The following is a 26,880-nucleotide window of genomic DNA, read 5'->3' on the forward strand; positions in this document are numbered from 1 at the left end:
AAAAAAAAAAAAAAAACTGACCTAGAAAATAAAGTATGTATTTGATTATTCTCTTATTTCCTGAGCCTTTGAATCAAAGGACACTGATGCCTGTGTGAACATTTTATTATTCTGAACATGATTCATTTATTATTCTGAATATTATTCCTTTACCATCGGGCTTCCATGTTCCTATAAAAAACATGCCTTCTTTATGCAGCCTATTTGGCCAACTTTGCAGGCTGGGATAAATCTGAATCGTTTGGCTTTTTATCCTAAAAAAGTAACAGGAAAATCATAATTGGTTTTCACCCTGATCTCACTGACGGTACAAGCCTTGTCTGCTTTGGCTTTATATGATGCCCTTCATTAATATACTCATAAAATTAAAGCACATTTGATTTAGAAAATAGTCTTTTACGCCAGGTGAAGATCTAAATATTCATTGTTTGTAGAAATTACTTTCCTATTTATCCTTAGACTCCAGGCAAAGCTATATCTTCTCTGCTCCAGACGCCTGGAAATCATCTCTAACTTGGTCCTTGTTTCACTACCGGACCTCTGGCCACCTCCCACCTGCCAGTCCCCATTGCTTTCCACAGAGCAGCCAGACAGATCTTTTAAACGTTCAAATGAGGTTATATTATTCTATAATTTAATAATGTCTGCTATCGACTGAAAATGTTCCCCCAAGCCCGATTCCCATGCCAAAGCTCTAGTTCCCAATGTTTTGGCTTTGGGAGGTGAGGTGTTTGGGAGACAATTAGGTCATGAGGGTAGAGCCCCCACAAATGGGATGAGTATCTTCATAAGAAGAGACACAAGAGAGACGATCTCTCTTTCTGTAGGTGAGCACAGTGAGAAGGCAGCCATCTGCAAACCAGGAAGAGGGTCCACACCAGGAACCAAACTGGTTGCTACCCTAACCTTGGACTTCTCAGCCTCTAGAACTGTGAAAAATAAATTTCTATTGCTTAAGCCACAGTAATCTGTTATAGCAGCCCAAGGTGACTAAGACCCTCTCCAATGACTGTCTGTGGTTTTTAGAACAAAAGCTCATCTCCTTGTGTCCCGAAAAGGCCCCACGTATACGAGCTGGCTCTTGCCTGTTTCATCATTTCTCTCTCTCTCTTAACCCCCCCCCCCGCCTTATTTTACTCCAGCTACATTGGCCTTCAAATATCTTATATGTTGAGCTTTTTCATTAGCTTGTTTTGCCTTCTGAGAGCATTCTTATTCCAGATGTTGACAAGGCTGGCTCCTTCTCTTTGTTTTTAAGCCTAAATTCAAATGTCATCTTTCTCAAAGACCTTCTTACCATTCAGTATAAAATAAACCTCTCTCAGCAGACTGGGAGTAACTATTTATTACAGATACCTGCTTTATTTGCTCCAGAGTAAAAAACCTCCAAGTTGAGGTTTTCCTATTTGCATTTTTAAAAATTTGTTTTCTGTCTTCCCCAACTGATGGGCAAGTTTTTAATAAGTTAATATAAGGAGGACAGATTTAAACTGAGTGGAGCTCACTCAAAATTCTTCATTGTGTTACAAGTTATTATCTTGAAAAGACTTGTGTTTTCTTTGGAGTGGGTACTTGTATCAGACTGGGCCAAGCTAAAAAATATAAACTACTCTAAAGTATTGCAAATAGAGGAACTTTAACGTAGAGCACTGGTTACAAAGTTTATAGAAGAGATGAGAAATCGCCAAGGAAATCATGAAGCATCCTAGGATGTACGGGAAGATGGTCTCAGTGCTAAAACTAGAGAGTCAAAGGGAGGGAGTCACTGAGACTGAGTTGCAGGAGGATGCAGTCTGGCAGACATACTTGGTGGAGATAGGGCCTATCTGGAAAAAGCTGAGGCAGAAATGAAGTGCGGTTAGAAACTCAGCAGAGAGGTGGGGTGGAGGAGCGGAGGGAGGGAGGAAGGGAGGGAGGTGGAGAGAGGGAAGGAGAGGGAGGGGTTAGAGGAAGAAGAGGAATGAGGGGAGGGAGGGAGAAAGGCATAGGGGGAGGAGAAAGGCTTGTCTAATCTTCCTGCTCTCAGGTCTTTGGCCACTGGAAAGCATTGGCCAAACCTAGCCAGGAAAGCAGAGAGCAAAGGAGCCTGGGCAGTGCAGTTCTCTGGGCTATAGAACAAAGCCCAGAAGGGGTGGGGATGCATAGAACTGTATACAACTGCATAACATGTGTGCTGACAAGAAAGCGTCCTACCACAAGCTATAATTTGAAATCTCTCTCAGGAACGCCTTGCTATTTTTATGGCCTCTTAGACCCTCTACTATAAAACCTCACCGTAGGCATTTTGCCATATGTTTTCTAAAGGATTTTTGTAATCAATTTAATAGTTTCAGATTAGAACAACTATGATGTATCTTGTGCTCCAGAACCACACGCATGCGTGCGTGCACACACACACACACACACACACACACACACACGAGATTTTCCAGACCGAGTGAGACTTGCCCCTTATGCTCATCAGTGACATAAGGATACACTATGAACACAGATTCTCTTGGGTTTCTGTAAAAGTTAGGACTTTTCGGTAGCAAGTAACAAAAAGAGAATTTTACTGGTTCAGACAAGGTAGGATCCAGGATTTAAACAGAACAAATACCATTCTGTTCCTTCCTCTTTCTTTAGTTGGAGTCCTTCCTATGTTCGCTCCTTCCTCAGCCAGTCTCTCTCCCCATATTGGGAAAGATGCCCTCCAACAGCCCAAATCCAGTCTATATGCTTATGATTTGTGAAACAGCAGAAAGACAAATTGTCCTATAATCTGCACCAAATATTAGAGAAGATTATGACTTGGGTCAGCTGTGGAGGTGGTAAAAGAAACCTACAGTGACAGCAAACCCTATCAAGACAGTTTGGAGTGGGGGAGAGTGATTCCTCTACAAAAAGTGGTTGTCGGGCTAATTCCCCAGCACTCTTCTTCCCGGCAGACCTCTCTAAAGACTGGAGCATAAAAGCATTGCTACACATACTTGCTGCCTTCTGGATAGAAAAACCAATAGGCACAAAAGCAAGGTATCAAAAATCAAAACTTGAGGCCAACATTTCTTTTTCAAAGTTTACATATTTCCAGAAACATGGCTCAAAGCAATGAGTGACTGAAGTAGCAGTCTTAGGATTTCACATACGAATTTGTGGGGGAGGGGGGAGGAGGGAGGAGGGGAGGCAAAATATTCAGTTTGACCAACCAGCTGGTGAGTAGCTACAAAGATATAAGGATGCTCTTTTTGAATTGAGGAAGCAACATTTTGTGAGAAAGTGACTGAAATCAACTTGTGTGCTGTTGAAAGGTCTCTTGGCCTTTTCACTGGTATTTGCTTCCATAAGTAACTGCCATGGACTTGTGTCCTCTTCAACTGCAGCACTGTGTTTAAAAATATCAGTAGAAATAATGTACTGTGGAGTCTCTCTAAGGTTAGTGGTTATAAATAACCTTGGATAAAATGTAACATAAGCAATGGGCTAATCTACTGATTTTTCGTATATTGTATCTAAAAACAATGAAAAAATTTCAAAATTGTCACATCATCTTCACTTACTTGTTTCTAAATTGCTAAAAATGAAACTCTTTCTCTGTTGATTTTTACTGGCTTCTCTTTAGGACTGAAAACAGACATGCTTAGAGGATAGTACAAATTCTCTACTTTCTTTGCACGTTTGTATTTTTACTTGAAGAGCTCTCTTTTCTATCACGGGCCAGGACTGATAAGACCCTTTTTTCCTTTCTCTCTGTTCCCCATGTTCCTTCATAGACTTCTTCAGTAGACTGAGAACACCTGTGAAACCATGCTGGGTAAGGAATATCAGATTTTTGAAATCAGATTTTTCATTAATTTTATCAAAGAAAAGTTACTAAGCCACAGTTTTTAAACTGTAGAACTGGGGAAAATATACTACCTCGTGAGATGAATGGTAGAATTAAAACAGATAGCAGATACCGGAGTTTACAATACCCAGCCTGAAACATAGGAATCCCTTAATAACTGTTATTGTTTACAAGGGATGATGTTTGAGATAAAGTCAAAGATTCCAATTGTATTTATTCAGACAACAGGTGGCTACATAACTACAAAGCAATAACACCAGGTATTGTGTTCTGATCTATAATCTTACAATTAAAAATCAAGGTTTGAAAGTTGCTTCAGGCTGATTGAAAAGCTTACTGATATTTCATACATTGAGAGTAAAAATGCAGCAAACTGCTTCTTCAAGGACTTTTGTATTTGATGCAGATTTTTTTTTTTTTTAAGATTTTATTTATTTATCCGACAGAGAGACAGCCAGCGAGAGAGGGAACACAAGCAGGGGGAGTGGGAGAGGAAGAAGCAGGCTTCCAGTGGAGGAGCCTGATGTGGGGCTCGATCCCACAATGCCGGGATCACGCCCTGAGCCCAAGGCAGACGCTTAACCGCTGTGCCACCCAGGCGCCCCTTGATGCAGATTCTTATCTCAAATTCGTCAAAAATGGAACAGGCATGTTGTTTTTCGGGTGAGCTGATAGACGCTTAAAATCTTAAATTTCTTCGCCTTTACCTTGTTTGGGGAAGAAAATTCTTGTTATCATTATCCCCCCATCACATTTCTTCATTTTCCCTATCTAAGCAGTTAGTAGAAGATGCGTGTAGAATCTAGCTGTCCTCTTTTATCTCTAGATGATCTTTTAAATAGTGTGCCCCATAATTGAGTTCAGGTGGCAGCCATGAATGAGATAAATCTTGAATGAGATTAAGATGAATGACAGCACGGCTGGCCAAAGTCCCACGGTCCCAGAAAGAAATGGGAAATTAATGGAATCAACACGAGTGTTGTGTGATTAAAAAAAAAATGTTTAAGCACATGCTCTGAATATTACAGTGAAACATGAATCTCTGCCTTCCTTTCGTACCTTTAGTATCCCCATACTCCTGGGATCAACCATGTAGAACCAGAACCGAACGGTACACATTCCGAGGCTTGCTGGAAAGTACTGGGAAGTAGAGATTCTTGCCGTGTGTCCTTCTTGGGGTCTAGACGAGTTGATATACAGGAAGTGCTGGCCGCTTCCTTGAAATAGACAAATACAACTCTTTCAGTACAATGATGTGTGTCATAGCACGAGGCAGAATGTATTCAAACCACGTGCAAACTGCATGCCTCCCACCCACACACAATTAAACACAACTCATTTTCTTTCTGTGGAGCCACGTATCGATGATGTTTCATTCTTTGGAACCAAAAAGAAAAAGAAAAAAAAAAAGAAGAAAGAATGTCACTATGATGATATGATTCACAAAATTCACCTGAGTATGGGACTCTTGCCTAAAGTGATCAAATATGCATTCTGATTCTGAAGGTACTTTCCTTTTCTTCTAATTTGCTCAAACTTGTTGGCCAGTTTCAAGGAAGTAAAATATTTTGTATGTTGTGTGTAGAGGAGGGATGGGGGGTAGTGGAGGCTGACTGAGACTGTATCTCATTTCCAGTTGCTGATTCCCACACTGACCACAGAAGTGGTGAGTAAGAGTACGTGAAATCTAATGCTGAAAGTCACCATGCTGTTTTTTCTGAGCAAGAGATAACTTCTATTCTCAACTGCATCAGTATATGAAAGATCTGTCCATTTAAACACAAATGGATTTTTTTTTCTGTAGACATCATTGTCAAAATTCATCATAGCTACTGTCTCCCGCATGGCTTTTATTAGGAAAGAATGGGGAAAAAATATATATATATATGCTTATATATGCTTTCTTAGGTTAAATATTTATTTACAGTTTTAAGTCAAAGCTATTAAGATATTTTCTAATTAAAGGTATTCTTGTTCCTGAGATATGTGGCTTTAAATCATCAACTGTGCATTAATAGTACAAGAGGCTTCTTTTACGAAGCTTTCCTATTTAAGAGCTTGTTGTCAGGTGAATTTAGTGCTCTCTGAGGAATCAGTATATATGTTAGTTACCTTTACCCCTATGGCACTGAATTCTCCAACGCAAGGAACACTCATGCATTCCTCCCTTGAATAGAGTTAAAAACAGAAGTAGCCAGAGTGAATTGCAAAGGAGAATTAGGTGATCACGTTCACACCCACTAACGGCTTGACTTTTTGTCTTTTCATGTTCATAAAGAACATTATTTCACCAAATGGATTGTCGGTAAATACAAATATGTGGTAAATAAGACAGCCTGGTTGGAGTGCTCAGCATGCCTGAGTAGACATGAAATACTTTAGGGGTTACTTGTTCTTGTATCCATTTAAAAAAATGATAATAATGGACTTTATTTTTTAGATTAGTTCTGAGCTTAGAGGAAGTTGAGGAATTAACAGAGTTCCGTACACCCCCTCGTCCTCCCCAGCACATGCTATTTGCTTGTTATAAACACACTGCATTAGTCAGTGCCTTTGTTACAATTAATGAATGAGCCAATACCGATGCACGGTTATTAACTAAAGTCCATAGTTTAGTTGAGGGTTCATTCTTTCCCTTGTGTATTCCATGGGCTTTGACGAATGCCTAACAACACGTCCACCATTACAGTCTTGTACAGGAGAGCTCCTCGGCTATAATATTCCCCAGAGCAGAAGGTTTAATTTTAACCCCGCACCTCTCCATCTTTTCCTCCTGCTCTCCCACAACCGAACGCCTGACAACTGCTGATGTTTTTAAAACTACATCCACTGTCTTCTCTTTTCCAGAGTGTCATATAGTTGGAATTACACAGTATGTAGCCTTTCTAGATTAGCTTCTTTCACTTAGCGATGTGCATTTAAGGATCTTCCATATCTTTTTTGTGGTTTGATAGCTCATTTCATTTTATCACCGAATAATATTCCTTTGTAGAGACGTACCAGTTTATCCATTCACCTATGAAAGACATCTTGGTTTCTTCTAAGCTTTAGCAATTATGAACAAAGCTTCTATAGCAACCGTGTGCACATTTCTGTGTAAACATAAGTTTTCATTTGTGTATATATCAAGGAGCACAACTATTGGATCCTATGGTAAGAGCATGTTTAGTTTTGTAAAAAACTGCCAACTCGTCTTCCAATGTTGACTGTATCATTTTGCCGCCCCATCAACAATGAAGGGGAGTCCCCAGTCCTCTTTATCCTCATCAGCATTCAGTGTTGTCAGTGTTTTGGATTTTAGTTATTATACTAGGTATGCAGTGGTAGTTCATTTCAACTCAATGGCATTTCAATTTGCATTTTCCTGATAACATATAATATGGAGCATTTTTTCTTATACTTTTTGGCCATCTGTGTATATTTTTCCATAGATATCTGTTCAGATCTGTTGTCTATTGTTTTCCTGCATTGTAAAAAGAATGCGAGCATCCTTTTTACATTTTGGACAGAGTCCTTTCTCAGATATGTGTTTGTAAATATTTTCTCCCACTCTGCGGCTTATGTTTTATTTTTCTTAATAGTGTCATATGCAGAGTAGAAGTTTTAATTTTAATGAAGTGCAATTCAACAATTTTTTCATTCACAAGTTTTTAGTATTGTATCTGAAAATTCGTCACCAAACTCAAAGTCACCTAAATGTTCTCCTGTTTCGTCTTCCAGGAGTTTTATAGTTTTACATTTTACTATAATCCACTTTTGAGTTAGTTTTCATGAGACATTTCAACTCTGTGTCTAGATTTTTTATTTTTATTTTTTTTGCATATGGATTTCCAGTTGTTCTAACACCATTTGTTGAAAAGACTATCCTTTCTCTGCTGAATTGCCTTTGTTACTTTGTCAAATATCAATTGATCTTATTTGTGTGGGTCTATTTCTGAGCTCTCTGTTCTTTTCCATGTGTCTATTTGTCTCTTGTTTTACCAGTATCACACTGTCTTCATTACTACAGCTTTATAACAAGTCTTGAAATAAGGTATTATAATTCCTCCAACTTTTTTTTTTTTTATACTTCAATATTGTGTTGGCTATTTTGAGTCTTTTGCCTCTCCATATAAATTTCAGAATCAGTTTGTTGCTATCTACAAAACTATGTGCTGGAATTTTGATTGGAATTACATTGTACATATACATCAAATTGGGAAGAACTGACATCTTCAAAATACTGATTCTTCCTGTCCATGAACATGGAATATCTCCCTACTTATTTAGATCTTTGATTTCTCTCACCAGAGTTTGTATTTTCCTCATGTAGACCTTGTACTTATTTGTTAGATTTAAACTTAAGTATTTCCCTCTTTCTCTCTCACTCTGGTATTACTGTAAACGTTATTGTGTTTTAAATTTCAAATTCCAATTTTCCATTGCTGGCATATAATAAAGCAAATGACATTTGTGTACTAACCTTGCGTCTGACAACACTGTTATAATTGTTAATTAATTCTAAGAGTTTTCTTCATGTTGTATCATTGAGATTTTCCATGTAGACAATCATGTCATCTGCAAACAAACACAATTTGATATCTTCCTACCCAATCTGTTTGTCCTTTGTTTTCCTTACTTGCCTTATTGTATTAGCTAGGACTTCTGGGATGATGTTGAATATGAGTGGTGAGAACAGACAACCTTGCCTTATTCCCGATATTATCAGGAAGGTACCTAGCTTCTCACAATTATGAATGATGTTAGCTATAGGTTTTCTGTAGATATCTTTTTTCAGCTTTATTGAAGCATAACTGACAAATACAACTGAAATATATTTTAAGTGTACGACATGATGAATTGATATTTGGACACACTGTGAAAGGATTCCCACAACTGTGTTAATCCATCCGTCACCTCACATATTTACTTTGTGTGTTTGTGTGTATGAGAATGCATAAGATCTACTCTTGTAGCAAATTTCAAATATATAATACAGCATTATCAACTACAGCCACCATAAAAATATAGAATCTATCACAAAGTCATGTGTCATCCTTGTGTAGGGGTCATGCTAATCTTTTCTGTATCATTTCAGTTTTAGTATGTGCTGCAGAAGCAAGATATTCTTTATCAAGTTAGGGACGTTCACTTCAATTCTTAGTTTACTGAGGTATTTTATCACAAATGCATGTGGGATTTTGTCAAATGCTTTTTCTGCGTCTAGTGACATGATCATTTAATTTTTTTAAGTTGATGTGATGTATTACACTAATTGAATTTCAAATATAAAACCAGTCTGACATACTTGAATAAGTTCCACTTGGTTGTACTGCATATATATGTTTCCATTAGATTAGATTTGCTAATATTTTGTGGAGAACTTTTGCATCTATGTTGATGAGAGATACTTATTTGTAGTCTTCCTTTCTTGTAATGTCTTTGTTGTTTATTTGAAATCCTGGTCTGATTTAGAACGAGGCAGGAAATGTTCCCTCTGCTTGTATTTTCTGGAATATATATAACTAGCTTAATTTCTTCTTTAAATGTTTGGGAGAATTCACCAGTGAATCCAGTTAAGTGTAGTGATTTCTGATTTTTAATGTATATGATTTTTATTATTATTATTACTTTTTAAAAAATTATGTTGTTAGTCACCATGCAGTACTTCATTAGTTTTTGATGTAGTGTTCCATGATTCATTGTTTGCGTATAACACCCAGTGCTCTATGCAATATGTGCCCTCCTTAATACCCATTACCGGGCTAACACATCCCCCTACCCCCTTCCCCTCTAAAACCCTCAGACTGTTTCCTGGAGTCCATAGTTTCTCATGGTTTGCCTCCCCCTCTGATTTCCCCCCCTTTCATTTTCCCCTTCCTTCTCCTAATGTCCTCCCTGCTATTCCTTATGTTCCATAAATAAGTGAAACCATATGATAATTGTCTTTCTCTGCTTGACTTATTTCACTTAGCATAATCTCCTCCAGTTCCATCCACGTTGATGCAAATGTTGGGTAATCATCCTTTCTGATGGCTGAGTAATATTCCACACATCCTCTTTATCCATTCATCAGTGGATGGATATTTGGGTTCTTTCCATGATTTGGCTATTGGTAATGCTGCTATAAACTTCAGGATACATGTGCCCCTTCGAATGTGTATTTTTTAAAATTTATTTGAGAGAGAGAGAGAAATCACAAGCAGGAGGAGAGGCAGAGGGAGAATCTCAAGCAGACTCCCTGTTGAGCCTGACCCTGAGATCATGACCTGAGCCAAAATCAAGACATTCAACCAACTGAACCACCCAGGAGCCCCAATTCAAATCTGCATCTTTGTATCCTTTGGGTAAATGCCCAGAACAGTTGGTGCATGGTACAGTTTTGGTTTTTTTTAAGATTTTATTAATTTGAGAGAGAGGGAGAGAGCAACGCGCATGCTCGTACACGCTCAAGTGGGGAAGGGGCAGAGAGAGAAGCAGACTCACGAATGAGCAGGGAGCCCAAAACGGAGCTCTATCCCAGGACCCTGGGACCACAACCCAAGCCAAAGGCAAATGCCTAAGCAACTGAGCCATCCAGGTAGTTCTGTTTTTAACTTTCTGAGGAACCTGCACACTGTTTTCCATAGTGGCTGCACCAGTTTGCATTCCCACCAATAGTGTAAGTTCTCTTTTATCCACATTCTTCCCAACATCTGTTGTTTCCTGTGTTGTTAATTTTAGCTATTCTGACAGGTGTGAGGTGATATTGCATTGTAGTTTTGATTTGTATTTCCCCGATGATTAGTGACGTTGAGCATCTTTTCATGTGTCTTTTGGCCATCTGGATGTCTTCTTTGGAAAAATGTCTATTCATGTCTTCAGCCCATTTCTTAACTGGATTATTTATGATTTCCTGATTCCAATTTTATAAATTACTCTTATTTTCCTAGTTTCCTAAGCTGCAAATTATCAATTTTAGATCTTTCTTCTAATATACGCATGTGTTGCTAAAAATTTCCCTCTATACACCATTTTCACTGAATCTCACAAATTTTAAGTTGTATTTGCTTTTTCATTTAATTCAAAATATTTCAAAATTTCCCTTGAGATTTTTTTCTTTGATTCATTATGTTATTTAGCAGTCTACTTGTTTAATCTTCAAGTATTCTGGAATTTTCTAGTTATATTTCTGTTACCGATTTCTACCTTAATTCCATTATGGTCTGAGAAGCACACATTGTAGGATTTCTTTTACGTCTGTTAAGATGTGTTTTATGGCTCACATGTGGGATGTCTTGGTGAACGTTTCATGTGAGCTTGAGAAGAATGTATATTCTGCTGTTGCTGAAGTATTCTACAAACGTCAACTATATCCAGTTGATTGATGGTGCTGCTTAGTTTCACTGCATCCTTACTGATTTCTGCCTGTTGGCCCTGTTACTGACAGAGGGGTATTGAAGTCTCCAGCTACAGTACTGGATTCATCTATTTCTCCTTGCAATGCTATTAGGTTTGCTTTGTGTATTTTGACGGTCTGATGTTAGGCCCTTACACATTGAGGGGTGTTTTGTCTTCTTAGAGTAATGACTTTTTTATCATTTTATAATCCCCCTCTTTATCCCTGAATATTCTCCTTCCTCTGACATCTTCTTTGTCTGAAATTAATGTAGACACTGCTGCTTTCTTCTGATTAATGTTAACACAGTATGTTTTTCTCCATTCTATCACTTTTTCCCCCCATTCATTCATTCTATGCATTTATACTGGAACTGGGTTTGTTACTGACAATACATGGTTCTTTCGTTTAATCTTCTCTTAGTCTTTTAATTGGTGAATATAGACTAGCAACATTTAAGCTGATTATTGAGATAGGTGGATTAACATTTACCTTATTTGTTATTATTTCCTATTCACTGGTATCATTGTTTCTTTTTTCTTTTCTTTCATTCTTTTTCAGTCTTCTTTGACCTTAATTGAGCATTTCATATGATTTCATTTTTTAGCATATCTTAGCATACCAATTACATATATATTTTTAACCTTTTCTAGTGGTTGACAGTGAGTTCGCAATATACATCACCACTAACCCAAGTCCCCTTTAAAACTTCATGAATAGTATAAGAAACATACCAGAGTATTTTCCCAGTAAACTTTCCCATCCCTTACCTCTTAGGTCAGTTGTTTGGTTTGTTAGTTTGTTTTAGGTCAGTTAGATTCTAGTAAAGTAGCTCCTCTTGAGGGCAGGCTTTGTTATGAAAAACAGAAAGCTCTGGGAAATTTTCAGAATGGCTATTTTCCCCCTCCACCTGCTGAAAGTGGAGAGGAATTTCCTCTGATCTTCACTGTGAGAAACTAATAGGGTTCCTGAAATTAAAACTTACAAAAGTGTGGGGGCTTCCTAACTGAAACCCCCTGGACTGTCTCTCCAACTTGTCCACATTGAGACTACAGCAATCCATCAGTAACAGTTTAGGGTGTCCTGCCCCACACTGACTCCTGCAGACGTTTCCATTTATGGGCGTCTGCTCCAGTAAGTTGTGATTCTCTGTTTCCACATGCTTGTCTCCAGTCTGGGGGCAGTGGTTTGCCTTGAGACCTCAATTCTCTACTAAATTTAAAAAGAGTTGTGGATTTTTAGTTTGCTCAGCTTTTTGTTTTTTCTTATTATGAAGAAAGAAATAATGACTTCCAAGCTCCTTACATGCCAGACCAGATGCTGAAAGTGACTTGCATCTATATTTTTAAGGATTTATTTATTTTAGAGAGAGACACAGAGAGAGAGAGTGCATGCGCACGAGTGGGGGGAGAGGCAGAGGGAGAGAATGTTCAAGCTGACTCCCCACTGAGCTCCAGCCAGATGTGGGGGCTCAAATCTCATAACCCTGAGATCACAACCTGAGCTGAAACCAGGAGTTCCACGCTTAACTGACTGAGCCACCCGGGCACCCCTATTTTTTTTAAAGTTCCTTACTGAGGGGCGTCTGGGTGGCACAGCAGTTAAGCGCCTGCCTTCGGCTCAGGGCGTGATCCCGGCGTTACGGGATCGAGCCCCACATCAGGCTCCTCCGCTATGAGCCTGCTTCTTCCTCTCCCACTCCCCCTGCTTGTGTTCCCTCTCTCGCTGTCTGTCTCTATCTCTGTCAAATAAATAAATAAAATCTTAAAAAAAAAAAATAAAATAAAATAAAATAAAAGAGTGATCATTGTTTAAAGTTCCTTACTGAAAATATTTCTCTTCACTTAGAACACTTTATAAAGTCTAGCAAAGTAAAAAAAGAATCTTAAGAAAAATAACCAAGGAACATGCCATGTGAATGAATGCTGCAAGATTTCCCTCAATATAAAATAGGAGTCAAAACAACTTTTAAAGTTTCCTGGCTTGCACCATTGAACTGTTTTCTATCCTCACTGTTTCATGAAATGCATGCACTAGCAAATACTGGATTAGAAAAATTGTACACAATATTTTAATGCAGCCACAGAAAAGCCTGCTTTCATATTTCTTTGCAAGGATGACATATAGCTTGTTTTCTTATTTGGAATAGGAAGACATGCACGTGGCATGAGCAGCTAAGCTATACCTAGACTCCATCCGTCAAATCTACTACAAAGTGTGGCTTATTCATTAAGAACACACATTCTTTAAATCTATGCTCTCTGATTAAACAAGAACATCTAGGTGTTCCCTCATTTTATTACCTTTTATGCCCTCAAGGATTCCCAATGCACTTGGAGTACAATATCAGACAAACTTTACAATGTTATCCTGAATAAAGAAACTAGCTACAATAATAACATATATAGTTAAGGTGAAAGCATGGAATCAATTCATACTATACTGTCTGTGAAGAAATAGCCTTGACCTCGTTCCAAATAAGGTAAATTAATGTTAAGTATGTTTGTATAAAACTACTCTATATTTCATAGCTCAGCTCTTAAATAGTATGACATACGTAATGAGAACTAATATACCTCTATCTCAAAAGCAAATCATGTTTAACCCAGACTTTCAATACACATCTATCCATGCTCTACTGCTAACCTAATGTTGAAAGTCAAACATTTAGAGCAATGAGAAAAGAAGTAATTCTGTCCACTGGCACAAATTTAATCCATTTTAAAAATTAGGAATTCTGATTTGGAAACCCTGTATTTTGGTAAATGTATTCCTCTAACTACATAAATATACTAATGCTTCACTAATTCAGATGTTTCTCTTGAATAATTTTAATGTGATATTTATTTTTCAAAGGTAGGTTTTAAGTCTGCACAGCAACCTGAATGCAATCTGACCGAATTCTCCATCCTTACTCATTGCCTATAGGCTGCTCGTGGAACTCCGGTCACAGCATCCTCAAGGTCTCAATAATTTTTTCATGGCACCCCAGGTGGGAAGCAACATTTTGGTTGTGTTTATTAAGTCCTTAAGTCCAAACAATTTAATGCCTGTTAATATACTAACAACATCGCGGGCATTCGAAAAACAAATATACACAAATTGAAAAATATATATATATATTCTTAAATAACCACAATTACTTTCCACTGGAGAATGTGCTCTTTAGGCCCTGCCCGAACGCTCAGACCTTGAAATTACATTGAACATCACCACCTTCACTTCCTATCCCACTTTGGTTCTCCCCAGGACTTACTTTTATCATAGCAACGACCATAAATCGGCTTAGCAAAGATATGACATCATTGAAAGGAATGTAGAACAATATAATGTTTGCATTTTAGGGCTATATTATGAACCTTAATGTAAAAAAAAAATGTAATTCACTGGGGATGATAATAATCCAGGACTTTTCACTGCAGCATATTTATTTCGGTATAAGACAATGTTATATAAGACTCAACATCAAAGATAGCAATTCCAATTATTAGTTAGGGGACTCTGGGTGAGCTTTCAAAGTGTACCCCACCTAGGCTCTCCTAATTTGCATATTCAATTTGGTCTTACAACATCCTGCAGTGGAACACAAAAGTCAGAAAGTCAATTCCTGGCTGATGTATTAATGCATGCAAATGTGAACTTTTATCCATTTTAAAATTTAAGAATACAAAACTATGCCTGGAAATTTAGAAGCAACCATTGCAAATTTGGTCTTTGGGCGTTTTTAATTCTAGAACTCTAGTATATCCAAGCTTGACTTTGTAAGGGGAATAGACTTGTTGCAATGCCATATTTTTTCCTGAAAATCACAAGTGTGAAAAGTTGCTTAGCCTCTTGAAATTATTAATAGAAATATATGAATGATCCAGGAACTATGTACTGTATCACAAAGTTATAAAACTTTACATTGAATTATGTTTTCAGAAATAGACTCGTTCTTTATCTAGCAAGCTCAGACTAGACCTACTTTCAAATATTTATAAACTTTCGGTTGCTTCATTGAGAAGTACCTATTTATATCTAGCAAAATCCTTGGGGAAGGTCAATCTAGCTTCCCACACAAAGTTCAGAATTTGTTAAAGCAGATAATAATGCTTAAAAGTCTCAACTGCCACAACATATTTAGAATTTAATGGTAAATCATTGAACCAGTTGACTTTATTTACATGTGACTCTGTGGAATGATCAACCACCTTCATTTCCAATTCTGCATTTATTTTCCCCAATCCCTACTTTTCCCAACATTCATGGGGCAGATTTTTACAGAAGCAGAATTTTTGGAGTGTCGGTTTGACTTTAGACTGCTTTATGGCTTTCTGTTGGCCATTTTAAAAGTTACTTAATTCTCACACGTTATATCAGAATGCCTTCGATTAGGTTTGTAAAGCTTTAATACTGCCAGACGCAGTACTCTGGGATGTGGGCATTTCCTCCACATGTCCGAATGTTCGCTCTCCCTATACTCCGCCTCCTGATATTTTCTGTACATTTCGATGTAATACTTCAATTTTGGTACAGGTTTTAGGATTACAAGTTCTTAAGATTCCCTGCCTACAGATATTATATGTCATATGTTAATTAGCTGCAGTCAGGCACTGGGTAGAAGTTTCTCATCAATATTCAATTTTTACCTTAGAAACTCTTCAAAGAATTACACACATTTTCAAAAACTGGAGCCACTTAGTGTCAAATAGTGTAAATTCAGCATCACTTTCTTCAGATCTCCATTGTTATTGGACAGGAGAGAGCCAAAATACATTAGCCACATTCAGAATCCATCAGTGTGCTCTGCAGACATTCTTTTTCACTCTGGTGTTGGCGTGGAGTAGAGACTCTAATTTGTCTTTTAGATGCGATTAGCTACAATCCCGAGTTTTTGAAAATGTTTCATCGAGTCATTATGCCATAAGGTAATAAATTTGACATTTCTTTTATAAAAAGACAGTTAATACTTTCAAAAGAAAGCTATATTTTTTCAGCTCCAGTGCCCTCGGAAGAATCATACTCACTTGTACTAGGGTCAAATCATAAGAGACAATTTCCCACTTCAAGTGATCTGAATTCACTTCCCGCTTTAAATTGTAGGCAATTTTAGTCTTTTTTTTTTCGTGCTCATAAAATAAAGCTGCCTAATGGTTTTTTAAGATGTGATGCAGTATGCCTCTCTTTCAAAACAGCAAATGCTCCCTTGTTCAGAGTTAGACTTACTTAGCGTGGTTCCACATCCTCTGTAATTTCTGCCTGTCCCTTGCTCTACCATAGAAGGAGGGGTACAATGATTATCAGCTGAAATGCCCTCAATCTCTTTTTGTCTCCAAGCTTTAAAGGCCGTGAAATGTAAACATGTTCAGAGAGAACAAAAGTTTTCCTTAAAGTTGTCAAATGGCAACCACAGATACAGTGCCTCCAAAGTCAAATGAAAGGTTTTCATGGCATTTGATGAAAATGTCTGTCATTACATCACTTCTATTTGCTTTCTGAGAGGCTGTACAGTGAATAGATTTGGCATTTATTTCTACCTTTTCCAACAGTTTATTCTTCGGGCATTACTCTTCGTTGAGAATAATTATTACCTATTAAAAAAACACCACTTCTCGGGGCGCCTGGGTGGAACAGCGGTTAAGCTTCTGCCTTCGGCTCAGGGCGTGATCCTGGCGTTATGGGATCGAGCCCCACATCAGGCTCCTCCGCTATGAGCCTGCTTCTTCCTCTCCCACTCCCCCTGCTTGTGTTCCCTCTCTCGCTGGCTGTCTCTATCTCTGTCAAATAAATAAATAAAATCTTAAAAAAAAACAAACACTTCTCAACAGGAGGTCTCATTTTAACACTATTTACTATTACCAAATTTTGGTGCTATAAACTGTTTCCCTCAGTAATCATTGATCTGATATAAAAATGAAGCTTATAGTTGAGACATGCCAAAATGAGATATATTCATCATCTTATTTCGAAAGATTTTAATTTGCTTAGTGATAAGTATACCTCAGTCACAGGAGGGTGTCATATGAATGGAATTGTTGGCACTTCTGATAAGTGTAGCTAGAGACAAAGGATTCTGAATCTTTCCATCTTCATAATGGAAGAACCCTGAAGAACTTTTATACATGTTATTGTCTCGTCAAGATGCCTTGAGAAACATGCATTTGCTTAATAGCATTTGTGTAACTTGATTTTATTTGCCAAATTAAGATTAAAAAGAATGTCATATAGGAAGGGAGAATTAATAAAATATAAACCCTTTAGGTAAGTGATAAACGGTATGAACTCTGACTTTGTTTAGATTTTACCTGAAAGAGTGTGGAAAGCAAATAAGAAGTGAAGAATGTTTATTTTCATTGAAACAGAAAACAGTATCATCAGGTTATTTTAATAAATATGTAATGAGCAGAAACCTAGGGCAGGGTGGCCCAGTGGTTAAGCCTGAAGGTACTTTAGCTGTTGGCTTCCATTCAAATCCTGACTTTACCACTTATTAGGTATGTAATCTTGGGCAACCTATGTAAATTCTCTAGGACCTAGAAGCAAGAAGAGATAATTATAGCTGGTACTTTACCTCATGGGGTTGTGGTAAAGATTAAAGTATACCCTACATGTAAAGTGCTTAGAACAAAGTTGCAAATCAGTGCTAACCTCCTGGGAAATTTAAAAAATAGATACAAAGATGATTCTAGTAGTAGAAAAATGACAATCAATCACAAGTTATTGATTGGATAACTACTACAGAGAAGGCACCATGTCTTGCATTTGGATGTTAAGGAGATGGACAAGTTATAGCTCAGAAAATACGAAATACACCCCAAAGAATCTGACAATAAAAGCTAGCAGCATGTACTATTCAGAAGACACATTCTGGGTCAGACTACCTGGGTTCCAATCCAAACTCTGGTACTTGCAAGTTTTGTGACTTTAGGAAAATCACTGAATCCCCACTGTGTCTCATATCCATCATCTATCAGATGGTGATAATAATATTATTACATAGCTCACTGGGGTTACTCTGAGCCTATAATACCAAATATTGATGTAGATTGTAAATGCCATGAGGTTCAACTGATAAAAGATGGCTTACATTGGGTGACTAAGAAAAGACTTTATAAAAGACATTCATTATATTAAGATGTTAAAGAATATAATGGAGATGGTAATAGGCAAAGAAAGTAGGTTAGAGTGGCAAAAGTTCATTCTTAAAAAAATCACTAAGAGGATCCCCCTGGTTTCCAGTCTAGCATGTAAGAAGCTCAGAGGCACAGTCTTATCTTTACAACAAAAAAAGCCAGACAAACTAAACATCAAAAACTCTTCTTACATCTATCAGAGAATTAGAGTAGACATCACAGGGGAAACCACTGGAGACAGGAAGGCAGAAACAGAGAATCACAATTTACTGGAGCAAAACCGCGGGAGCAGGACCCACTGCTGGAGGCAGCACTGGGTGAGGAAAATGTAAACCGTAATCAACAGATTGCTGGAGGCTCAGCGTGGAAAAGCTTGAGAGACAGGAACTCCAGGGGGACAAAGCTTAAGGGCACCCCAAAGTCTTACCTCCAGAAGTCTTACCAAGCTTCCACAGTGAAGACTGGAGAAAAATCCCCTCTGTTTCTTTCCGGGAGAGAGGAAAAGTAGCCATTTTGAAGTATGCCTATTTTTCTTAAAAAGGTTTAGACTTCCTATCTTATCGAAGGGGGAGGGAGAACTGAGAAGCACTTGTCAAGGTCACAGTAAAAGAGAGCAAACTTACTGAAAGACTGTGATAGATCACAGAATTGTGGAAGGCTCCTATTCCTCTGACTTTACCACTCAACGCCTCTCCACCTTATAACCCATCAGTAGGGTCCTATATACCAGCAGGCGGCTGTGACTGAAAGGACTCCATCTCTCAGAACTTATTTAAGAAGTCACTAGGGAGGGACGCCTGGGTGGCTCAGTCAATTAAATGTCTGCCTTCAGTTCAGATCATGATCCCAGGGTCCTGGGATCCAGTCCTGGTGTCGGGCTCCCTGCTCTGTGAGGAGTCTGCTTCTCCCTCTCCCTCTGCCCCTCCCCCTGCTGGTGCATGAGTGCTCTCTCTATCAAATAAGTAAATAAAATCTTCAAAAAAAAAAAAAATTCACTAGGGAAACCAAAACACAAGGGAGAAGCTGGAAGAACCAGGACACCAGTGGAAATCAAACCTTTTTTTTTTTTTCAGATTTTATTTATTTGACAGAGAGAGTGAGAGAGGGAACACAAGCTGGGGGAGTGGGAGCAGGAGAAGCAGCCTTCCCACTGAGCAGGGAGCCCGATGTGGGGCTCGATCCCAGGACCCTGGGATCATGACCTGAGCTGAAGGCAGACGCTTAACGGCTGAGCCACTAGGGCGCCCCAAAATTACACCTTCCGACTTCTACAGCTACAGCCAACAGTGACTAGTAAACATGACCTTACTTCCTCCCAGATAAACAGAAAAGTTCACACAGAAGACCTGGTTACCTGGGTTCCTTTTACCTGGTACACTGTATCCACTACCAACAAAAAATCACGAGTCATGCTAAAACAATGATATGACCAAAAGATGACATTTATAACGCCCAGAGCATATTTGAGGAACAAGAACACAGAGTTTGTAGAATTAAAATCAGAAATTCAACGTGGGGAAGAACACAGAAAGCGCATGGAAAGCTTCTGAGGAGCTGCAGGATTAATAGTCACCGTTTAGGATTATTAATCCTGCATCGGGGAGAAGAGTGGCCTGGTTTAGGAGAATATTTGAATTGGAGATGAGTTTCTTTGACTTTGGCAATAGCCCAAGAGTGACTGAGGATGACAGCAGTGAAAATGCAAAGTAAAAACACCCAAGTTGAGAATGAAGAGCTGAATGAATTGGAAATTGAGAAAGAGCTGTGTTAAACAATAATAATGTCAATAACAGAAATATTAGGAGCAGCAGGCGGAGATGCTTTCTGAAAGGCAGGTAAGCTTGAGTTTGGATCTGTGACTTGAAGACACTGGAAATTATCCAGCTGACAACTGACGATATGGGATTAGAACATGGAAGTAAAGACTAGAGGCATGTAGAAATTAGCAAATTTTGAACGCTGAGAGAATGAAAACTCTGAGCAAGCAAGAAGTGTAGGAAGAGATTTAAAGAGGTAAAAGAATGCTGAGTTAAGACTTACATTTAGGTTTTAGAAAAAGAAGAAAGCGTCAAAGACAAATATAACATTAGGAAATACATATCACAGCCCATTGCAGGTGAAAACTTCCAAGAATGTGTGCACTGAACAGTAGTGCCAAGTGCAACATGACGAGACTTAGAATAACGCAGGAAGAATTATGAAATCATAAAGTCCTCAAAGGAGCTAGTACGTAAGCTCCATGAGAGCTGGGACTATGTTTGGTAAATGTACATCACTACAGTGTTTAGATTAGTGACCCAGAGTGGGTGGCCAAAAATTATTTGCCGAGGAAATAATATTTTTGCAGGCAAATTGTAGGGAACCAAAGAAAGTATGTGTAGTTTGGTAGAAAATACACAAACTTTTTGTGTTGTCTCTATCTTCGAGATACAATAAAAAACAATAGTACTTAGAAGTGAAGTTGCGGTTAGATTTTTTCTCATTGTAAGAAAACTGTGATGCTTAAAGGTGACAAGTATGATACAGTAATGGGCAGTTTAAGGACACTTAGAAAAAAGGAGTAAACACAAAAAGAAAAAGCTTTTGAGAAGATAGAAAGGAGTAAGTTTAATGGTTCATTATTTTACTGAGAAACAAAGTCTATAAATAAATCTGCATTGGGTAAATTCCTTTTAGAGAAACTCTAGTGTTTGGTAAATGTACATCACTACATTTGTAAAATGATGAAATAATTAACCTGAAATTTATGGAACAAGGCACTATCGTATTTGGGCAATAATGCCAAAAGCATTATCTTTGGACATGAAAATCGCTGATATCACAAGACTGTGTTGCTGTTTAATGGATGTACTTTGTTACTACACATAATGAAATATTCTGAAGATAATATATTAGATTAAATTATTATAATTGCACCACTTTGCTTTGTAAGTACCTTCCACTTAAAACAGACTGGAAGCTGACTAGATAGTCTTTGGAGGTCCTAGCTGGAAGTGTGTGCATTCATAACCACGAGAGTGCACATCTCCAAAGGGATCCAGAGATGGGTACTTTCCAGTATTTCTTTAGTTGATTCTAGAGTTTATTCACTTCATAGATAAGAAAGCCTTCCCTATGATGTGTGCAGTGTAATACAGAACAGGGCTGTCCAACAGAAACATACTGTGAGCCATATATGTAGTCTTAGAATTTTTAGTAGCCACGTTTTAGAGTAAGAATAAATAGGTGAATTTTTAGCAATATACTTTATTTATTTATTTATTTATTTAATTTTATTTTTTTAAAGATTTTATTTATTTATGTGACATAGAGACAGCCAGCGAGAGAGGGAACACAGCAGGCGAGTGAGAGAGGAAGAAGCAGGCTCCCAGTGGAGGAGCCCGATGTGGGACTCAATCCCGGCACGCCGGGATCACGCCCTGAGCCGAAGGCAGACGCTTTAAAGACTGCGCTACCCAGGCGCCCCTTAGCAATATACTTTATTTAACCCAATGTATCCAAAGTGTTATTTCAATATACAAACAATTGTTGATGTATCTTTATAGTGCTTTTTTTTGTACTACATTTTTGAAGTCCAATGTGTGTTTTATTCTTACAGCACATCTCAATTTGGACCAGCCACAAGGGCTCAGTAGTTTGTGTGGCTACTGGCTATTATATTGGACATGTAGGCTATAGAACAAAGTCTTTTGAGTCAGGGAGTTTGATATTCAAATCCTCCTACTCAGTCACACCTGTGACTTGATCAAATTTTTTAACCTAAGAATTTTATATCTTCCATGTCACAATGTTTTAAAAAGATTAAATGAGATAACATGCATATCATCTTTTACACTGACTGACTCTTAGGAAACATTTAACCGATATTAATTCCCTTTCTCTAGATCCCTCCGAAATTTCTCCTTTTTTTGTCAGAAAAAAAAAAATATTTTGTTTGGATTTGAGTGAGTGGATAAGAAGAGCAACTGTTCAACATCCATTCAACCCTTTATAAAACTGAAAACAGGAACGCAGGCCCCCTCCCTCTAGCGGCTACATATGAAAATTTCCTTAACTCACCTCCTCCCTGTACCCCCATAACTTATACGCCACCCCCCACTGGTCCTGGCTCCTGATTGATCCTTCTTCTACTGCTCTACTTTTTCTTTTTTCTCCCATGGCACTTATCAGCTTCCAACAAACTATACATTTTTTTAATTTAATTTATAATGCTTGATACTGATTTTCTATCCCTCTCTGCTATAATGTTAGCCACGAGATGGCAGAGATCCTTCTCTGATTTGACCTACATGTATTCTAAGTACGTAAATTGGGGCTGGCAAAAAATGAACTCAACATTTGTGAAATGAATGAATGGGGAGAAAACATCTTTTCACCATGCTAATGCATATCTTCTTATATTCCATTTCATCAACATCTATCTTTAAAGTAGTGGCTGAAGCCTCACATCACATAAATCACATTTTCTTTTAACACCCTTCTCGGACTTTAATGTAATTATTATTATTACGGTATATTAGGAATTAACTCCCCTTAGTGTATCAAAAAGTATCCAATTTTAAACAGAATTCTGTTCTGAACTGGTATCATAATAAATTCTAATGTATTATTAAATGATTAGATAAAAGGCGGTTTTACAAATTAAATCCTTTGATATAGCTCCCTGTCGTTTGAGGATCTAGAGAAGATATCATTTTTATTATTATTGTTTTGTGTCTTCACTTCTACCTGTTGACAATTCTCTTGGTGTTTTCTGACTACCCAGTTCTTTTTTTTTTTTTTTTTAAGATTTTGTTTATTTATTCGACAGAGATAGAGACAGCCAGTGAGAGAGGGAACACAAGCAGGGGGAGTGGGAGAGGGAGAAGCAGGCTCATAGCGGAGGAGCCTGATGTGGGGCTCGATCCCATAACGCTGGGATCACGCCCTGAGCCGAAGGCAGACGCTTAACCGCTGTGCCACCCAGGCGCCCCCTGACTACCCAGTTCTCATTTCATGCTAGATGTCATATTGTCAGTTTTTTCACCTTGGGTAAGTCACGTTCCTCTTTTGAGGGAACAATTTTTTAAAACACCTTCATTTTGGAAAATTTCACATTTATACCAAAGTAGACAGAATAGCATAATGAACTCCCACCTACCCAAGACCCAGGTTCAACAGTTTCAACCCATGGTCAGTTTTGTTTCTTCTGTATTTCCACCTACATCCTTAACACCACTAATTTGAAAGTAACCCTGGATATCAAATTACATCTCCTTTTCAACCACATCAGTATATATTTCTATAAGATTAGGATTTTTTTCATAATTCTAGCATTTTATACTGAAAAATACTGCTGTTTCCTTGTAATTAAATTTTTGGTCAATAGGACATGTTTTATATTAAAATATATTAATACAGGATATAGATATAACTGTTGGAATGTTATACAGATATTATATATGCATTCCTATGCTTTTATATCATTTTGCACATAAATGGTTATAGTCCTATAAAGCACGCTTAACAGAGGTGGATAATGAGTCTTGCAGGCATGGATCTGATTGGCAGTTTTCATCCTAAAGTCCATGAGAAGCTGGGTGAGATGGAGTTCCTACAGCTCAATATAAAATAAACACAGCAACAGTTTCCTACTAAAGAGCAAGGAGAAAATATACCAAATGTCCACTACACTGGGTTACCCATTTCCTCCAGGGATAATTGTTCTCTTACCCTCATCTCTCTTTTCATGATATTGGTTTGTCTTTAATTGTCTGCTGATTCTTAGTTATTCACTGAAACTTCTGAATGAAGGCTTTCGCTGCTTAGTGTAGGCAACTTGAAAGCATTCCCGCTGCTGTTATACAGAACCGTTTTCCTGAAAGGCTTCTCCCTTGGGAGAATGAAAAGCAGGTGCTATATAGGTGGACTGGGGATGTGGGCTTCCCTGTAGGGAAGTAGTTCCCACCCTCAGCTACACGCTAAAATCTTACGAGGAATTCTTAAAAATCTTGATGCCCAGGCCACAATGTTAACCAGTTAAATCAGGATCTTAGCGGGCGGATACAGATTAGCATTTTTTAAAAAACTCTTCAGATGATTCTGATAAGCGGCCAAGTCTGAGAACCACTTTCTTGGGTGGTGCGGCCAATGGGTAAATAAGTAAGCAGGCACGCAAACTGCAATGCTCCAAAGTTTTTTTTTAAGATTTTATTTATTCTAGAGAGAGTTTGAGCAGGGGAAGAGCAGAGGGAGAGGAGAGAGAGAATCTCAAGCAGACTCCATGCTGAGCATGGAGCCAGACACGGATGAGGTCCTCAATCTTGCGAGCCTGAGATCATGATCCGAGCCAAAATCAGGAGTCAGAGGCTCGACCAACTGAGCCACCCAAACTTCCCTTATTGCTTTTTTTTTTTTTTTTAATTCTGGGATGGAATTATCTTTCTTTATGTCCCCTGCAAACCGACAGTGTCGATCCTGTGTAACCCCACACATGACAGTGCCACTTTTTTGGGATATAATTGTCTCATGATGATCTCTTCCCAGGCAGAGGTCCACTTGTCTTTCCATGACAGCTCTTTGATTTTACTTTGTGAGAAAAAGCCCTTCTGTGGTCATGGGAGGGAATCCAGGGGTTGGGGCCAAGTTTCCCAACTCTGCCAGGTGATCTCAGGGCTGGTTTCCAGTGAGTTACTCTGAAGAATTCTTTCACAAACTTTCTTGGTATTTGTAGAAGTTGGTTCGACCTGACATAGCTAAATACCACAGAGTTGGCATCTTAAACAACAGAAAGCGATTTTCTCACAGCTCTGGAGGCTGAAAGTCCAAGATGGAGGTGTCAGCAGGGTTGGTTTTTCCTGAGGCTTCTCTCCTAGGCTTAGAGGCTTCTCCTTGTCTCCTTACAGGGTCTTTCCTCTGTGTGTGCACATCCCTGGTGCCCCTTCCTCTTTTTTTTTTAAATTTTTTTTTAAGATTTTATCTATTTATTTGACAGACAGCACAAGTAGGCAGAGCGGCAGGCGTAAGGAGAGGGAGAAGCAGGCTTCCTGCTAAGCAGGGAGCCTGATGCGGGACTCAATCCCAGGACCCTGAGATCATGATGTGAGCCGAAGGCAGACAATAAACCGACTGAGCCAACCAGGCGCCCCCCCCCCTTTGATAAGGACACCAGTCCTATTGGATTCAGGACCCACACTTAAGACCTCATTAATTACCTTTCTGCCTTATCACTGAATGTGGTCACAATCGGGGGTTAGGGCTTCAACATACGAATTTTAGGGGGACACAATGCTGTCCAGAACAGTATTTTTTACTTTGATCTTGGACTATCTATATAGCTTCCTTGGGAAGACCTATAGCGAACACTATTTCCTTGGGCTGGAATTTCTGCTGTTTTCATCCAACCTTTCTGATCCCACTGGCCTCCTGCTTCCTGGAATATCTCAAAAACTGCTAGTCCAATGATTGGATTTTAAATGTGATGATTTAAAAAATGTGTAATTATCTCTCTCATGTGTATGAGTGCATGAGTGTATACAAGAGAGATCAACGTGAGCAGTGTGGTAAACCGTGAGTGAAGGCTGGCTTTGATATCTCTAACTCCATATCCCTGGCCAAGCCCTAACCCTCCCAAGCAAATGAATATGAGGGTCTCCTTCTACTCTATCAGAGCAGAGTGAGATGGTAATATCACCTAGACTGAAAGAGAGATTACGTGGCCCCAAATAGAGAGGAAGGACATTCATGATTTATAAAAGTATCTAATGGTAAACTCCTGAATTATTTCCTCACACTTTCACTATAGGAAACAACACAATAGTGAATATACATTAAGGACAAAGCCTGCTACCAGGTGCTGGAGTAGGCTTGGATTAGGCTCCATACACCAGGGGTTCAGTTCTGGCTTTGTTACTTATTATATAAGCTTAGACAAGTCGTTTAGCTTTTCTGGTTCCTCATCTGTAAGAATAACAATAGCACCTGCACCATCTACACAAAAGGAAGAAAAATTATCATCCGTCTAGCCTCCAGGGCTCTGTCAACCCAAGTATCAAGTAAATTACATTTGTTGAACACTTAGTGCTTCAAACTGTCACTATATAATGACATATAATACTTTAGAGTATTAGGATCACTAAGATAGTTCTGGAACATTTTTTGACCGTGTGTTGTGAATATACAATTGCACAATAGTAACTTCCTGTGGGTTATATTGGGCACCATATTTCATCCCAGTTATTTTACAAACATCTCCTTAACCCATATCCTCAGTTATCAACACATTGTGTATTTAATAGGCACTCAGGAAATGCTTGTTGCATTAATGAATCCAAAATATTTTGCTGTTAATAAACACAGAAGGACACAGACAGGTAACAGGAGACCTACACAAGTGTTATCAAGAGATTTTCCGTCTTCAATGCTGAAGGGAAAATAAAAATAGCAAAAGAATATGACTCTTATCCTTCCAGATTTTAGAATTTAATTGTAGATATGGTCAATTATACCGTGAAAACCAAAATAAAGTTGTGAAGAAAGGAAAAAAAAAAAAAGAGACAGCAGCTTTTGTCTTATACCTTCGTTAGTTCTGTCACCCAAATGTCACT

The 26,880-nt window shown here is 38.3% G+C and overlaps 1 protein-coding gene and 1 pseudogene across 2 annotated transcripts in view; both read right to left on the bottom strand.

Annotated features, from left to right (window-relative positions):
- The window catches only part of MALRD1 (MAM and LDL receptor class A domain containing 1), a 747,156-nt gene that overhangs the window by 187,842 nt on the left and 532,434 nt on the right, over window positions 1–26,880 (bottom strand). For both annotated transcript variants that reach the window (XM_040645358.1, XM_040645357.1), the window contains exon 32: window positions 4,883–5,040. In XM_040645358.1, coding sequence (XP_040501292.1) covers window positions 4,883–5,040 — 158 coding nt within the window. The remainder of the gene's footprint in view (window positions 1–4,882; window positions 5,041–26,880) is intronic.
- Window positions 8,824–8,922, bottom strand: LOC121106354 (annotated as a pseudogene).

Source organism: Ursus maritimus, unplaced genomic scaffold (assembly GCF_017311325.1).
Source record: "Ursus maritimus isolate PB19 unplaced genomic scaffold, ASM1731132v1 scaffold_31, whole genome shotgun sequence".
Taxonomy (NCBI): Eukaryota; Metazoa; Chordata; class Mammalia; order Carnivora; family Ursidae; genus Ursus; species Ursus maritimus.